This window comes from Penicillium bovifimosum, assembly GCF_028826915.1.
Source record: "Penicillium bovifimosum strain IBT 22155 chromosome Unknown utg000001l_segment0_segment0, whole genome shotgun sequence".
Taxonomy (NCBI): domain Eukaryota; kingdom Fungi; phylum Ascomycota; class Eurotiomycetes; order Eurotiales; family Aspergillaceae; genus Penicillium; species Penicillium bovifimosum.
Window position 1 is genome coordinate 213,618 of NW_026622710.1, and position 15,687 is coordinate 229,304.

The 15,687-nt window shown below is 49.2% G+C and overlaps 6 protein-coding genes across 6 annotated transcripts; 3 read left to right on the forward strand and 3 right to left on the reverse strand.

Moving 5' to 3' along the window:
* Positions 1–3,772: 3,772 nt before the first annotated feature.
* Positions 3,773–4,343, reverse strand: N7515_000087 (uncharacterized protein; the record flags this gene model as incomplete). The annotated part of the gene is made up of 2 exons (XM_056660831.1): positions 3,773–4,111; positions 4,182–4,343. Coding segments are annotated over 2 exons (501 nt in total), but the record flags the coding sequence as incomplete, so codon positions are not given.
* A 1,952-nt stretch (positions 4,344–6,295) lies between these two features.
* Positions 6,296–7,134, forward strand: N7515_000088 (uncharacterized protein; the record flags this gene model as incomplete). The annotated part of the gene is made up of 2 exons (XM_056660832.1): positions 6,296–6,421; positions 6,481–7,134. 2 exons carry the CDS (start codon positions 6,296–6,298, stop codon positions 7,132–7,134), a joined length of 780 nt encoding a protein of 259 aa, XP_056525998.1.
* Positions 7,135–7,576: 442 nt separating this feature from the next.
* N7515_000089 (uncharacterized protein) lies at positions 7,577–8,131 on the reverse strand (the record flags this gene model as incomplete). The annotated part of the gene is made up of 1 exon (XM_056660833.1): positions 7,577–8,131. One exon carries the CDS (start codon positions 8,129–8,131, stop codon positions 7,577–7,579), a length of 555 nt encoding a protein of 184 aa, XP_056525999.1.
* A 1,608-nt stretch (positions 8,132–9,739) lies between these two features.
* N7515_000090 (dynein light chain Tctex-type family protein) lies at positions 9,740–10,402 on the forward strand (the record flags this gene model as incomplete). Its single annotated transcript, XM_056660834.1, has 4 exons — positions 9,740–9,766; positions 9,880–9,918; positions 9,982–10,056; positions 10,118–10,402. The coding sequence occupies 4 exons, from the start codon at positions 9,740–9,742 to the stop codon at positions 10,400–10,402; spliced, it is 426 nt and encodes a 141-aa protein (XP_056526000.1).
* A 592-nt stretch (positions 10,403–10,994) lies between these two features.
* On the reverse strand, positions 10,995–12,552 carry N7515_000091 (WD40 repeat domain-containing protein; the record flags this gene model as incomplete). The annotated part of the gene is made up of 4 exons (XM_056660835.1): positions 10,995–11,636; positions 11,699–12,194; positions 12,281–12,302; positions 12,378–12,552. 4 exons carry the CDS (start codon positions 12,550–12,552, stop codon positions 10,995–10,997), a joined length of 1,335 nt encoding a protein of 444 aa, XP_056526001.1.
* A 1,326-nt stretch (positions 12,553–13,878) lies between these two features.
* Positions 13,879–15,030, forward strand: N7515_000092 (uncharacterized protein; the record flags this gene model as incomplete). The annotated part of the gene is made up of 1 exon (XM_056660836.1): positions 13,879–15,030. The coding sequence occupies one exon, from the start codon at positions 13,879–13,881 to the stop codon at positions 15,028–15,030; it is 1,152 nt and encodes a 383-aa protein (XP_056526002.1).
* Between the last annotated feature and the right edge of the window lie 657 nt (positions 15,031–15,687).

Below are 15,687 nucleotides of genomic sequence, written 5' to 3' on the forward strand. Positions count from 1 at the left end.
TGTACTCGCTAGGAGAGCGAGCACATTTGATGACCTGTTCCACACGGTTAAATTTGTGAGTGCGTTGGGTTATGTCGGACCGTTCGTGCTCAGTGGTATCGCCCCTAGGACAACATGTTGGCAAGTGCGAGAGGAACGGATGAACGTGAGCTGTGTCTGCTGGCAAATACACAGTCACATTTGTGCCGCCAGCAAAACGTTGAAAATGAAAACTCCGGTCAAATCCTAGCGTGCTTTGTGCATGGTCTCTAGATTTTGGGGGGAGAATAAACGAGGATTACAATATGGCGGGGAATTAATTACCAGCTGTGGAAGTAGAGCCACGGCAGAAATGCACATGTGATGGAATCCAGAGGATCCAAGGGAACCAAACAAAATAATGAGTGAATAGTTGATTGAGTTGATTGAGGGACTCGAAGGTGACCCATCGGGAACGAGGCAATCAGGGTTAATTTCACCGTGTGTGTGATAGGGTCGCTCCGAGATCCGTCAGATCCTGTTACTGGGTATACCCTCGATAGGCGTCGCGTGGTCAAACCGAGGGTAGCTAAAATCCCGACTAGGTTAGCCATTAAAAGGAGATTAACATTTGATGCTTGAAGGGCTCGCTTTAAGGCTGAATGGGCACAAATTGAAAACTAGTAGTTGGTAGTTCTGAATGAATGCTTACTTACCTTCCACAACAGAAAATGCGACGAAAAGAAGTGTCATAGTGCTTGCGATAATCTACCCTCCAAGGGGTCACTCATTTATTGAAGGGTTTCTGGCCTGGAGGGACAGACTGTGCTCTAGGGGATGAAAGTGGGGCCGTCACATATCGAGCTTTCTGTGTTATGCTTTATATCTCATTGAATACATTTTATTTTATCACACCCCTGTACTATACGCAGATAAGGCACATATTATAAAGACCCTTTCAGAAAGAGGCATGATGAATAGTGACCAAGCCTCCTATCAAGTTCAAGAGCAACACAGATCAAGCCTATACTCAGTTTAAGACAAGCTCGGGAGTCGGGGCAAGTATCAGAATGAGTACAAGGTATGTAATATTGTAGGGGGGAGGTGTAACCTCCCTCTCCAGGCATGCTTCCCCTCTGGGCCCTGTCCACTCCCTTGATTTTCACGTGAGGTTCCTTACGTCAGCAGTTATGAGCTGGAGATGATTAGTCGCGAGGTAGCCTTAGTTGGATGTTTCTTGGCCCGCATGATTTCTCTGTCACAGGCAACGTGTCTTTTGCCCTCAAAAAAAAGGCTCAAGTTTGGAGCGACTGCTCGAGTTAATGGGACTTTAGTTACTTCTCGTAGAGGCCTATGAATGCTTCTCTGTTGGGGCTGGCCGATGGGTCTACAAAGACGTGGCAATTGTATTTCGGAGCAGGGTGATGTCTAATTTGCCGTAAGATCCATCGAGCAACCGGTTGGACAGCCGTTGCTCTGCTGTCATTCCACATTATCGCCGAACTTCAAGGCAAAACATTTAGTTTTCCTCTCACTGAGACACAAAATCTGCTCACTGTGATCGTATGCACCTCTCTTAATACATTGTGGATTTGGCCTTGCTGACAGACGTAGGGTGTTTCTGCACTCGGTATCCTAGCTCTGTTTTCCATTCCATACTTTCGTCGTTGGTCTTATGAAATCTTTCGCAGAAGCCATCAGATACTTGCCGGACTTTTTGTCTATGGCACCTGGCAGCATTTTCCCACCCACACCAGCTCGGCGAGACTGTACGTCTATGTGACACTGAGCATCCTGGAGCTAACAACGTTTCTGGAGTTGGCGATCCATTTATACCGCAACGGGATCTTTTCCGGCCGTGGTGCTCCTCGAGCCCTTGTATCATTCTCAAGTAAAAAAATACCAGGGGAAAGCCTCCCCAGAATGACAGCTGCAAATATTCAAATCATTTTACCTCGACCAGTGCATGTTGAGCCTGGTCAATACATCAACGTCTGGATGCCATCAGTAAGTTTGTGGTCATGGACTCAGACGCACCCTTTCACCATCACATCCTGGTCCAGGGGTAGACAGGATACTTTGAAGCTACTCGTGCAACCTCGAAAGGGCTTCTCTACAGATCTCGTACGCCATGGTGCGCTGCCCACAGATAGCTCGGTATCAAGTTCGTGAAAGGCTCAGATATCTCACAGACATTGGTCTCTGTTGATGCCTGGCATTTGATGGAGAAGAACGGGCGTCGCGGATCAAACTCACTTGCGTGGAAGGGACTATCGTTGGTTCAGCTCAATCGGGGGAAGCACACCATTCGCGTCTGGGTAAATGACAAAAAGAGCATGTGCAAGTACTGTGGGCTTTAGTACGTGTAATCAGACCGAAAAATCAAGCTAGGATCTGTTCTCTCTCAAATCTCAATGGATTTTACGCTACTAAATTCAGTCAGCCATAGGCCCCTGCAAATTCTCGCGCTCCCCCTGGTAGAATAATGAGAGTCACTTACGTCTTCCCATAGGTCTTGGCCATATATAACAGATTCAGAGCTCAATAATATGCAAGAAATGGTCTTGCAACTCTAATCGGATGGAATAATTGGATATCTACCAGGTCGGCGGTTTCCTTTGCAGCATCAGAAAATCTGCACAATAGTTAGGTTTTTGCTCTGGCTGATCGCTTGAGCTTATGAGCAGTCTTGAGGAGAAATGCTTGAAGCTTGGATATGTTCACTCTAGGAGGGATCAGTGTTTCTTTTATATACTTTGACTCTCAGCATTATCGGCCAGTCCCCGCAAATTCCAATGGGCACCAGCACTTGAGCTCCTAGGATCTATACTCATCTCACCAATCATATTGTCGTGGCACGGAGGGTCTGGGAGCTCCTAGGAAGACCTATTAGGCTTCATTTAGTTATGATGAGGGATTTTCTAAGTGCTAGTTAGAATACCAGGTAATGAGGGGCTGCAAAGTCCGTTATGGGCAGGTAGATTATCCAGTAGCACGACTGGTCTAGAATATTTTTGCGAATGTCCAGGTCGCTAGAGCTGAATTCGTACTCCTTTGTTCCTAGGAGCAAGTGGCGGCAGCAAGAGCGATAGTCCGTTAGGAATCAAGAGGAAAAAAGAATCACAATAAATCACTAAATTGGATTTAAAAACCATTTGACTGGACTTTTCTGAGATATTCCTCAATATGACGCTAGCCTTTCGTTAAGGGGACAACGGTCAAGAGTGCTGGGTGAACGACTGCATTGGGATGGGGCTAGCGTGGTGCATTTTATTGAGGTGAGCTGCTGACTTAGCTGCTCCAACTTTGCTCAGGCGACGCTCAGTGAGCGACTTCATCCGGCTTTGTAATGATCAGGCGATGCTCAGTGAACAAATCAGAGTGCTCAGGTCACGCTCAGTGAGCGAGTTCATCCGGCTTACGTAATGATCAGGCGATGCTCAGTGAGCAAGTCAGAGTGCTCAGGTCACGCTCAGTGAGGGGGATCAGGCTGCTCAGTGAGCAAATCAGAGCGCTCAGGTCACGCTCAGTGAGCGGGTTCATCCGGCTTATGTAATGACCGGGCGATGCTCGGGAATTGATAACTAGTGTCCCTAACTATCAATTCCCACGATGCTCAGTGAGCAAGTTTAATGATTATGTAATACTCAGGGACGTGCTCAGTTTTACTCAGTGAGCAAAAAGCGGCTACGGGTGAGCACTAAAGCGGAAATGGAAAGCCATGTTCGGGCGGCCTAAAATCTGGTGTATACGAACTGTAGCCGGTCTTCAATTGAAACGGCCGAGAATTGGGAACGGCAGGAGATGAAATACTCTTTCCATGACCAGGCCCTCTAGTGGACCAACAGGAACCATTGTTTGTATGTCTCTTCCCTGTACGTGAACATTTCTTTACTTTGGACTGGCGATCATGATATACCGTCTTCTTTAGATTATGTCGTCTGCGCTGGAAAGACAGGTCTTGATCCGGGAAGCGAAAGCAATTCGAGGGACATTCGTCCAGATGTGTTGCGATACCGATGATATTCTCCGTTGCTTGGATATACTCAGAATCATGGCAGTCATGATCGCTCAGGATTGCGGGATCGATAGCTTCATTGCCTGGGAGGTCTTCAGTCCTAATGTTATTTCCAGAACCGACAGCTTGAGGGTGCTGACCAGCAATAATGGCAGGGTCTAAGTCGCATGATCCAAAACCGGATGCTCAGCACCCAGACAAACACCGGGTATTGTAGCACAATCGATATATTTGGTGCTCCGTAGGTCTTGCAATTGCAAAAGGTCTTCAGAGTCGAAAGTCTGAGCGTGAGGACTGGTGAAGGTAGTACGGCCCAAATCCTCCGGCTCGTGTCGAGTGGTTTAAGCATCCGAATGTAGGCCGTCATCCAAGCAAACTTCCAACGGCGGGCGGGCAGGAAGGGAATGCCGGCCAGGTTTGTGAGAATGACATTTTGATTCTTAGAGACGAAGTCGATAGGATTGGAGGGAGGCGGGGTGGGAGTCATCGAGACAGGACCTGGGTGCGGCAAATATCGAAAGAATCTCGCAGAGACTGGGCTTTGTCCTGGAAAGGATTCCATGGCCGAAAGGATTCCAGGCGAGAATTAGCGTTTGACATATTGTGTGGCAGAGACAGCCGAGAAAGTCTTCGAGATGTGGTGTTTGTGGGTACTCATAAAATAGGGAGACTGGCAGAGTACAGAGAACTGGGGATGGGAGATGGGGGACAGGGTGCAGGGGAGAGGAGAGGAGAATTCAGGGGTTCTGAATCACAAGTTTGCCATTTGGGTGGAATTGTAGTCTCTTTATAGACGACGGTCGCCCGTGAGGCGGAATCTGCCCTCTGCCCAGCGCAGAAGATCCCGACCAGCTCCTGCAATCCAGGACACTTCATCCAAGCCGCAGGACCACACCAGTTTCACAACCACGGGTTGCAGTTCACCGGCAACAATTACCACTACCCTCGCTGATGACCTTTGCGGCGTATGCCCACACTAGTCGTCAGCCCGTTCTCCATTCGGTAGGTGACGGTACGATCGTGGCATGGTTCTCGCGGTTGCAGTGCAGCATTGGCTGCATGATACAGCCATCGACCGAGGTCAGGTGAGTGTGCGGTATTTTCGCTATTGGCTCGCATTACCGTGGTATGCTTTCGAGGTTCACCGATTGGGTGCGGAGAGACCGGGGAGGCCGACGATGACGACAGATGGGAGGTCGAGGCACTTGCGAGCAAGCGGCCGAGAGTAGATCTGCGACGCCAAGGGCTGTGCAATGTAACCTCAGGTGGGAGCCTGAAATGGGGCGAATGAAGCGGAGCATGCAGCAACGAGGAGACTCGGCAACAAGGGGGGTTCAGCGGAATAACAGACACTCAACGGAAAGGCCTCACCAGCAGAAAGCAAGCGATCTAGATAGGATTGTAGACTTCTTTGGAAAATGGAGTATTGACACAATCATGCGATGCAGTGGATGGCTGGATCACCCCAGTGTTTCTGCTCCTGAGCGACTGGATAGCATTGCAGCCTACGCAGGTCAGAACGACCAGGGAGTCGGATCGAGCGGCATCTCCGGTAAAAATGAAAGGGGCAGTGCGTCGTGCTGAAAGCAAATGTGCAGTAGTCGGTGGGGGGCCAGAGTAAAAGAAAGGGGGCGGCGATGAGTGCAAGATAGAGAGGCAGAATAATGGAAAAGTGAGAGAAAGGGAGGAGGAGCAGCGAAGATGGGTCTTTTATGTCGGTGGCATTGAAGGTAGGTTACGTGACGGCGTATTGGGGCGCTAAACCAGAAAAGGCAAAACTAACCGCATGCAGTAATTCACAGGTCCACCGTTTACAGAACCAATCAGCCTTGTCAAGGACAGAGATGTCTACCTAAACTCCTAAAGACTACTAGACTAAATCTGAATATACAAAGAGATCTACAGTATCATACTTTGTGTGTCTTATGAATGATGCTAAATGGGCGGGTTAGGAAGTGAAATTTACGTACGCAGTATACGCAGTAACTGTACGCACTAGTTACGCAGTAGCAGAGTAGCTATGGTGGCGATTCTGGCCAAATGCTCAAAGCCCATTTCCTGTAAAGTTTATCCCGCCCACGGCCTTGCTGACTATCACTACTAGTATCTACCACGGGAATCTAGTACTACATAGTCCAGACTCCAGAGCCCCAGACTCAGAGCCTTGTCCCCACACCCAAGCCCCACTTGTGCGGCAACGGCCCGAATCACGTGCGCGAAGATCCAACCCCACACGCCACTGCGTACCTTCGCGCCGTTTTTTTCGCATCACCAAAACCCGACCACAAAACCGATTCTTTCCTGTCGCACAAAGTGAACATGATTCGACGCCCACGTGAGACCCGGCTTGACCGGATGACCTCGGAAATAGGCCAGTTCCTTGCGCCACTGGTTATCTTCCCATGGGGACCCCTTGCAATGAACTACTTGGGTGTTCCTATTGTAGTAGGTGTACGTTGGGTTATTGCATTCATGTTCAAGCGCCTGCTAATGAACATTTTCAGGTTGCTATGGTGGCCGTCCATGATGAGGACTATGAGCTAGCATGCCAGAAGTTAAAGGACTCGGGATTTCATGAAATAACCCCCGACCGCACAATTTCCCCCGAGATATTAGCCACACTCCCAGATCCGGAACAGGCGATTGAAGAGGTTGGGAGGGAGTATCGTCGCTTGGATAGATCAACTAGGACGTTCGAATATCCAATCAAACACCACCTCGCTGGGAGTCTACAGCTGACCTTGGCCCCAAACTCCTTCGCAAATATCCCCATACCGGATGTGATTGTCGATATAAAACAGAATAACGACTCGACCAAGGGCTTTGATATATACGGGAATATATGTCATCCGCTTGAAGAGGCGTTAGTCGAAAGCTTCGTGAAGTGTGTTATTGACGATCAAAATGATGAGAATGCCGAGTTTTCAGGGTGGGGAGACAGACTGAGCACCTGGGTGGCTACGATGTGTGCATACCTTGAGGTCAATAACGATATTCTCGATAGTTGCTCAGATGAGCGAGCAGTGGAATGGTTTAGTGTGACCTACGGTCGAATACACGAGGAAAAGTTCGGCCCCTTGGATAGACGCGTCTCAAAACGACTGGGTTCTGGAAGAGAAATGCCGGTGGACATGAGGGGAAACCCGTTGTCTAATTAAGGTTAGCAGGCCCTATGGGCCGGGCCATTACTGTACGATATGGGGTGTGGGAACGAAAATCATCTACATCTTAGCGAAAGTCCACACAATTAAGGAGAATGACCATATTGTGTTGGAGTATTTATTAGCCCCTATGATGCGAACAGCCAGAAAATCATGCAAGAAGTGCCTATATCCGACGCAAAGAAAAAACCCAAGCGCAACCTCAACACCATCACGCCTAGTAATACCGCTCGAGCGAGGCTTGAAATCGGGGAGGACGCGTGGCACATCATCTGATAAAAACGAATTGAATTAATTCCGAAGCTATTATGAAAGTAAGACAGGATACGCCTTACTAGTTACCGAAGATTTCTTTGCATTTGATGATTCGGCGGAGACCGTTTCGAAGCCGGGGTCTTTCCTCGAGAAGGCTTGACAAGGCAAGTTGCAGCTGCTGGTCTTATTGGTCGAAGTTGAGCTCCGGCTTGTCGGGCGTACAATATCGCATCAAGCGGGCCACGTCTTCGATATCTGTCAAATGCTTGACACCCCGACGCTGATATTGTGACAGTATCTTCTCCCGTGTAAGCCATTCAGCGCTGAACATTTTGACGGGATATCCGGTGACCGTCTTTGTCACCCGTGTAGCCGTTTGAAGGTTGTACTGAGGTCGGTTCGGCCAGCTCCTGTAATCGAATATCTCGACCTCCACGAGTTGGATGGCATCTCCAGGTAAACGTAGTCTGTATGCGGGGATTATGTGTCCGAACTGGCTTACGGGGCCAATATCAGATGGGAAAGTATCCAACAGTTTTTGCGTGAGGAGATCAGCGGTGATGGATTGCTCATCGACGTGAATCACCAAATCAACGTCTTCTGTTCGCCGGCTGGGGTCTGGTGCCATGAGACATGCAGCCGCACCTCCCATGAGACCATAGTCAACTTGCAATAAGTCCAGGCATTGAGCAATTGTTGCAACGGCGAGTTCCAACTGGGAAGGCAGGAGTGCAGGCATGTTGAAAGCTTTCCGTGGTATTGCGGCGGCTAGCTCTGGGGTGGTAGAGTGACCCGAGCGCTCTTTCTCACTTGATGTGCCTTTGTGGTGTAGGTTAGAGTCAAGGATAATAAATGACGTGACTAAGGCTTAACGGTGTGGGTAAGGTAAAGCCGAGAGAAAAACGATAGATCGAATTGAGATCTTAACTGAGAGAGTGTAAGAGTGTGTGGGTGAGAAAAGAATGAAGCATAATAAATCCTCGTGGAGGTGGAGGGCAGAGGTCAGCCTTGGCCCTCTCTAAGATAAACCAAGTCATAGGTACATAATGATGAATTTGGGATACGAGGACCCCCTTGTCTCTTGTCATTTGGCGATTCATCCGTTGTTGAGTCTACCAGACGGAAGGCCATAGATGAGAGAGAAAGCCGTTGATTCAAAAGAGACGAGCTCCTAGAGGGATTTACTATCCTGGATTTTGGCATAATCTGCCGTCCGTCCATACCACTGCCTAATCAGACGCCTACTTAATGGTAATATCCCAGAGGATGCTCCTAAACTTCTAACAGGGCAGAAGGCCGAAGACGTAGCAAGTCAGGGGAAAGAGCCACGAATCAACCTGGGATGGCAAACATTCTTTGTTGTAAAGCAGAATTGTGACGTGTCACACCTATGCTGGAGCCCAAGAAGGGAAAAGGAGATCCAAAGAGACCATTCAAACAGTCAGAAAGACAACGATCCTGAAGTCTTGAAACCTTCCATCTTAAGTACCACCACAGCAGGTTCGAAATATAGCATCTCAATATCTTAAAGTTGTCTGGCATAGGATAACAAGATAAAAACAAGAATACTGGGAAAGGTATGTATTCTAGCTGGAGGCACACGGGCCCTTAGCGCCCACATAATTGGATATGCACATTGATTGGAACGAGAGGTCGATGCCCGGGTAGGTCACATACAACCTTGAAAAGTAAGCGCCTAAAGCGATAGATGACTGGCTGAATGTACTAATAATCAGTTAGTATGCCCGAGCGGTCTTGACTCTTTTGCATGGATGCGTTTGCCAGTACATTCTATCAAGTTAATGTCTCAGATATTTCAATACATAGATGATAGAGTAACATAGATAGCTCTATGTAGCGGTCTTAGCTTCACCCGATTTGAAGTCATCATCGAAAGCAGCCCGATCTGAAGTCTATACTCTTCCACCGCCATGGCAGAATCAAAGTTGCGCCAAACCCCTTTCGGCCAAGCGTACCCATGATGCCAAACATCCAAACAGTCCACCTCCATTGGAAGCGCAATCCTCCAAATATCCCGCATTCCTACCGAACACTGCCTAAGGTTCCCTGCAACCTAATTCCAATCAATGTACGCCAATGCACCCCTCTCAATTGCATGGCGCGCGTTCGACTCCGAACCCGCCAACAAATGCACCCCCTATCTCCCCGCACTGCCCCGAGTTCGTGCGCGCATACCCCGTACGCGGGTGGTATCTCTGACATGATGTCAGCCCAATGGAGTCTGCTTGCGTTAAGGTCGGAGACATTTCACTAGCAGAACTAACGAGATCCTCCATATAGTCCCTGCAAACACCTTTCCAAACCCAGCATATTCCAATCATCCACAATGACCGCCGAAAGTGCCTCTGCATCGGTATGTTGATCGCCAGCGAACCCCACGGCAGTCCCAGTCGATGCACATGCGCGCGACACGCGTATCCAGCACAATTAGTCGAAGCTCAATCGCAAATACTGACGACTTCCCAGCCCATCCCCATCGAGCAGCTCACAAAGATCACCACCGAGGTACGCCAACTAACCCAGACCACCCCCCGTGAAACCAATCCCACGCTAACATCCTACCCCCAGGCCTGCAACGATGCCTTGAAGGACAGCAAAGGCTATGACCACGAGAGCGTCGGCGCCTGGAACTCCAATATCATCGTAAGCGTCACTACGCTCCGGCTGCGCAAATAACAATGACGGTACTAACGGTCTTCCGCAGAATACCATCCTCAAGGCCCTGATTACCGCTACCGCACCTACCGAAGCCTCCAAGCCCCCTCCCTACCGTTTCACGGTCAACAGCACGATCGTGCAGCAGGGCGTTATTGACGAGTCTGTTGCCGCGGGCGGTGCACTTAGCAATGCCGGCAAGCGCGGTATGCACTCTGCCTCCGGGGCTTTTTGGGATGTTAACCGGGATGGCATGTGGACTTATAAGTACACTGGGGCTGAGGAGCGGGGATTGGATGTTGTTGTTTGCGTCACGTGGTTTGCTGTTGTATAAAGAATGGATCTGACTATTGTTTGTCGTATTCTATATATCCATGGATGGGATAAAATATCCATAGGCGGAGGTGGACGCCTATTCCAGGGGCTTGTTCGAGTCTGCCTCGGATGTGTGTTTCAGGCTTCGTGTTTTTCACTATGTACTTCGCCATATTTGGATTCTGTGGGTACCTTAGCTGTGTTCCAGCATCTTTCTCTCTATGTTATGATTTTTCGGGTTCAAACCGGGCGCGGTGTTGTGTTTTACATTTTGAAATTTGCCTCAAATGATCGAGAATCAATGGCCCTGTAGAGTGAACCACGATCAGCATGTGATGTACGAGAAGAATTGGACCCAATGTTTGAGAACGATCATGGTATTTTTGAGCTTGCTATTGCGATTGCTATCGACAGTAACCATAAAGAAGCCATAGAATCAAGTTCATAGAAAGATTCCGTATTGTCCCAGTGCACGCCTTGTTGCCGAAATGAAGATCAATACGCCCATCACTTGCGCCATGCCATGCGTAGAAGAATGAGACCAACGCCAATAGCACCATAAGAACCCATGGGCCAATACTAGTCAAGAAAGCCGATTGGTGTCTCTCAGCCTAGCGAGGTTCGGAGTAATCGTTCAAAGCAACGCACACTGCACCGCGGTGGTGGCCGCTGTACTGGCGAATGATGTTGCCGGTGCTGAGCTCCCACAGACGGGCATAGTGATCACTAGACACAGTCACAAGGTACGCAGAGTCAGCGGAGAAAGCGCAGTCCCAGACCCAGCGCTGGTGGTTGGCGAGAGTGGTCTGTAAAAACAGAGTATGGTTGACCGGATCCATGGGAGGCCCGTCGGGGGATGACGTGAACGTCTGCTGCGGTGTCTCCTGGCGAGGAGGATTATCAGTGATGCGCAGGAGATCACGGTCTTGGGCAGGTGTATCGAAAATACGGAGCAGGTCCCGGGATTGCGGAGGAGCCTCGACGGGAGTCACCGGAGCTTCAACAGGGGCTTCAGCCGGAGGGTTCAATGCTTCCTGCTCCTTCCATTGCTTCAATGCTGCCTTGGCAGGCGGGAACTCGGCGTCGAGGTTCCAAACCTTGGCGGTATGATCCGCGGAGCAGGTTGCAAGATGTTTGACATCGGGAGAAAGGAGGACACGAGTGAGGTAGTCTTTGTGAGCTTGGAATGTACAGACTGGAATGATGCGGGTAGTATCATCAGTTTGGACCATGCGCCATAGATAGACATTTCCCTATCGAGAGATTAGTAAAGATCCAATACGAGTGGATTTCATGCAAAGCCAGGACCACACACCTTCTTATTTCCAGCGCAGAGCAATGACCCATCACTGGCAACACTGACACTGAGAACAGCAGTATCCTCCTCTGGGATCAGTTGATGAGTACAAACACTCTCACCCAAGTCCCAGACGCGGACCATGCCGGCATGATCACCACTGATGAGTTCACCCTGGTTGGGATGAATGACCACATCGTTGACCGGAGCCCGGTGGACGTAATTGCGTTGCAGGCTACCAGTGCGGGTGTCCCAGACTTTCACCGTTCCATCCTCGGAGCTAGTGACCATCCATTTTCCTTCGCAATGAAATGCGACTCCGGTGATGTTGTTCGTGTGACCTTCAAAAGTGATCACAGGATTGGGATTGGTAGATTTGATGTCAAAGAGCTTGACGTTATTGTGACCAGCAGCAGCGAGGAATCTCTTATCCGGAGTGATGCAAAGGCGATTGACCTGTGAGTCTGGGTGCTGAATGGTACGTGAACAAATACCCGAGAGCGCTTCCCAAAACCTAGAGACAAGGTGAGCACGAGCCTTAAAAAGATAGCACTCTGTATGCCAGAAGTATACAGCGTGGTGGACTGAGCTTCAACTCACCGAATGGTATGGTCGTAACCCGCTAGAATATGGGACGAAAGGGATTAGCTCAATGCCTCCAAAGAATGCGGGGAGCTCCTCATGATAGCTAACGTACCAGTGCACAGAATGACGCTCATCTTGTCTCTCCACAGCGCGGGGAGAGGTAATTCACAAACTGTTATCTCGTCGATATCCACGGGTTTGGAAACATTACCCCCAGAGGCGGTAAACGAGCTGGTAGAGCCAGGCGCGCGGCCTCGGGTCTTGGATTCAGACTCACTTTCTGCCATGGCTACACGTGATGGCCTCAGCACGTGAGGCGGTCAGAAGATGAAAGTGATGAACAAGAGCAGTAGGCGGTCAGTACCATCAGATTAGATCGACTCTGGCGATAGCAGGGGCGGTCAGACAGACTCGACTGCGATCCTCTCCGTAGAAAGTGTCAGCTATTGGGCCTATTGTATTGATAGTATCTGTAGACTATAGTAGGAGAGTAGTGGTCAGGTGACTGTCAGGAGGTCACACAATTATCATACTGCGTACTGTGGCTATAGCCCTCTGATAGCTAGTTTCCTTCTTTTTCCTCCTTAGCGCATCTGAGATTACTTGGATTTATCAACTTCCGGACTTTCTTCAACCATATCACCATAGAAACGCCAATAATAACGAAGGAACGGCTTCAGAAGCAAAGCCCAATAGCTATGGTAAACATACGTATCCGTACCTGAGTGAGGATAAGCGAAATTGAAGCCGGGAGATACTTTCTGGGGTATGTCACATGATCGATATGACGTATGAGACGGGTGGCAGAAATGGATCATTTCATTGGCGAAAAAGTGATGGGCCGGCAGAAAAAACAACATGCTAGAACTATGGGACCGAAGTATACAGTCTCTGTTGATCACCTCTATAGATCAATTAGTTCTATTGACTGTGCGAGCCCGGAGTCACAAGCTCGATGTATCTTTCTTTGTTCATCTCCGTTTGCTTGTTAGATCAAGAAACCTTAAGCTCCTCGTGGGCAAGTGCCACTCCGCTCGACAGTCGCTCATCAGACTGTATATGGTTTGTTCCCAGCCACGCAATTGCAATATGAGTTCTTTGTTCTCTGTGCCTTATAGTTATCGTTTCTTTGTTCTCGTTTGTTTGCTTGTTCGGACAATAAACCTTAAGCTCCTCGTGGGCATGTGTCACTCAGCTCGACAGTCGCTCATCAGACTGTATATGGTTTGTTCCCAGCCACGCAATTGCAATATGAGTTCTTTGTTCCCTGTGCCTTATTTGTTCTCGTTTCTTTGTTCTCGTTGTTCGGACAATAAACCTTAAGCTCCTCGTGGGCAAGTGTCTCAGCTCGACAGTCGCTCATCGGACTGTGTATCGTTTTGTTTCCAGCCACACAATAGCAATGTGAGTTCTTTGATCTCTGTGCTGTATTTTTTGTTCTCGTTCGTATGCTTGCTTGCTCCCATCTATGAGCCCTAATCCTTGAGGAACATTTATTGACCTCGAGCTTCTTGCTTCAATCCTTTCTTCTTCCTCTTCTTCCCTTCCCACCTTTCTTCTTTCATCTCATTGTCTTTGCTTTCTTCCATCTTTGATCCTTGTTATTGTCCAACATGGCTTCTCCAACTTATCCCAACGACCCTTTTGGTCTCAATCAATTTGTGAATGACATGTATGACCCAAACGCCTCGCTGATGAGCTTCGATCTGAATGGAACCAACGAGCCGAGCATGGCCATGCCTTCCAACAATTCCAATGCATTTAATGATTCCGAGCTCGTGGCTCTGATCCAGGCCCACATGGCTTCCAACCATCAAATGCCTGCTGACGGCGTCATGGAGCCGACTCAAAATGCACGTCCTTTCAATGAGGCTCAGGCGCCTGTTTCTACTGGCCCCGACATGAACGTTCCGTCTGCCTCTCTCGATGGTGACGCCAACAATACCCAATACTTGGGTGGCGCTGTCGCTGGTGTCAATCAGACAAGCCCTGGTATGACAACCTCTGACCACCAAGTCACGGGTCACGAAGGCAATGGACATCAAGTCAATGAACAGGATCATCAGCTCAATGGCCAGAGCCATCAGCTCAATGGACAGAGCATGCCTGTGAACACTCCTCAACCCGTGACTCCCGGACAGGGAGATCAGCTCAACGGACAGAGCATGCCTGTCAACACTCCTCAGCCTATGACTTCCGGACAGGGAGATCAGCTCAATGGGCAGAGCATGCCTGTCAACACTCATCAGCCTGTGACTCCCGGACAGGGAGATCAGCTCAACGGACAGAGCATGCCTATGACCCCTCCTCAATCTGTGACTCCCGGCCAGGGATACCGATTCAACGGCCAGAGCATGCCCGTCAACACTCCTCAGTTTGTGACTCCCGGACAGGGATACCAATTCAACGGGCAGAGCATGCGCCGTGTTCGCGCAATTGACAACGCCGACTATGCCAACTATGTGTCTCCGGTTGTGGCATCCCGCAATGGATCCTCCAAGACGCCAATGGTCAAGGTGGCCCGCAATTGCATTAACAAACTAGCGCAGAAGCGCCCCCAACTTTACCAGCTGACTCCCGCTGCGTCCCGTGGTCCAAAGAAGGGAAAGACAAGCGCGCAGCAGGTTCAGGCGGCAACCGAGTGTCGAATCTGGCAGTTGGAGGGAATGATCCAGAGGCAGAAGAAGGAGTATTTGATGCTGGCCGAAAAGTTCAACAAGACTTTGAAGGACCTTCACAAGGCCCAGAATGAATTGAAGAAGTAACGGTAGATAGTTTGGGAGTTCGCTCCCCACAGAATACAATTCTCTCTCCTCTTTTCAGTCTCTCACTGGTCCCAAGAATAATTTGCATGCTTACTACTTACCCATTTTACAGCCCTCGGGACGAGGACTTGTCGGGGACGGGCGCCTGTTGGATAATGTAGGCAGCACTGAGCAGAGTAGGTTCACAATGTATCATCTTCACCATCACACATACTTGTCCTACCACAACCACTTCCACTCGGCTATAGATCATTTGATGAGTGGGGATTTATTTCAAGCATAGTCTACTTTTCCTCTTCTCTCCATTTTCTCCTGGCTTCAATATCCTTTCTTGAATACACCCTTCGTCTTGCCTTGTTTTACTTTCGTAGACCTCCGTGACACTCATTCTCCGTGCATTTCTGTAGATGCCGCAATTGAAACGTGACTTCTATAGCGGGTACATCAGACGTGTTTCCAAATGATGGTGGATTAATTTACGACCTCAGGGAGACTGGGTAGACAGCTTCCTTGACATATCCTTGTTCCACTTCATACGAAACTCATCATCATCTGATATGGCAATGGGCGCGGTGTAAATGATTGTATTGACTAGCCAAGGACAAAATGACCGAATGGATTGCAGGGAAAGAATGTCTGGCCAAGTCTCATGTGATT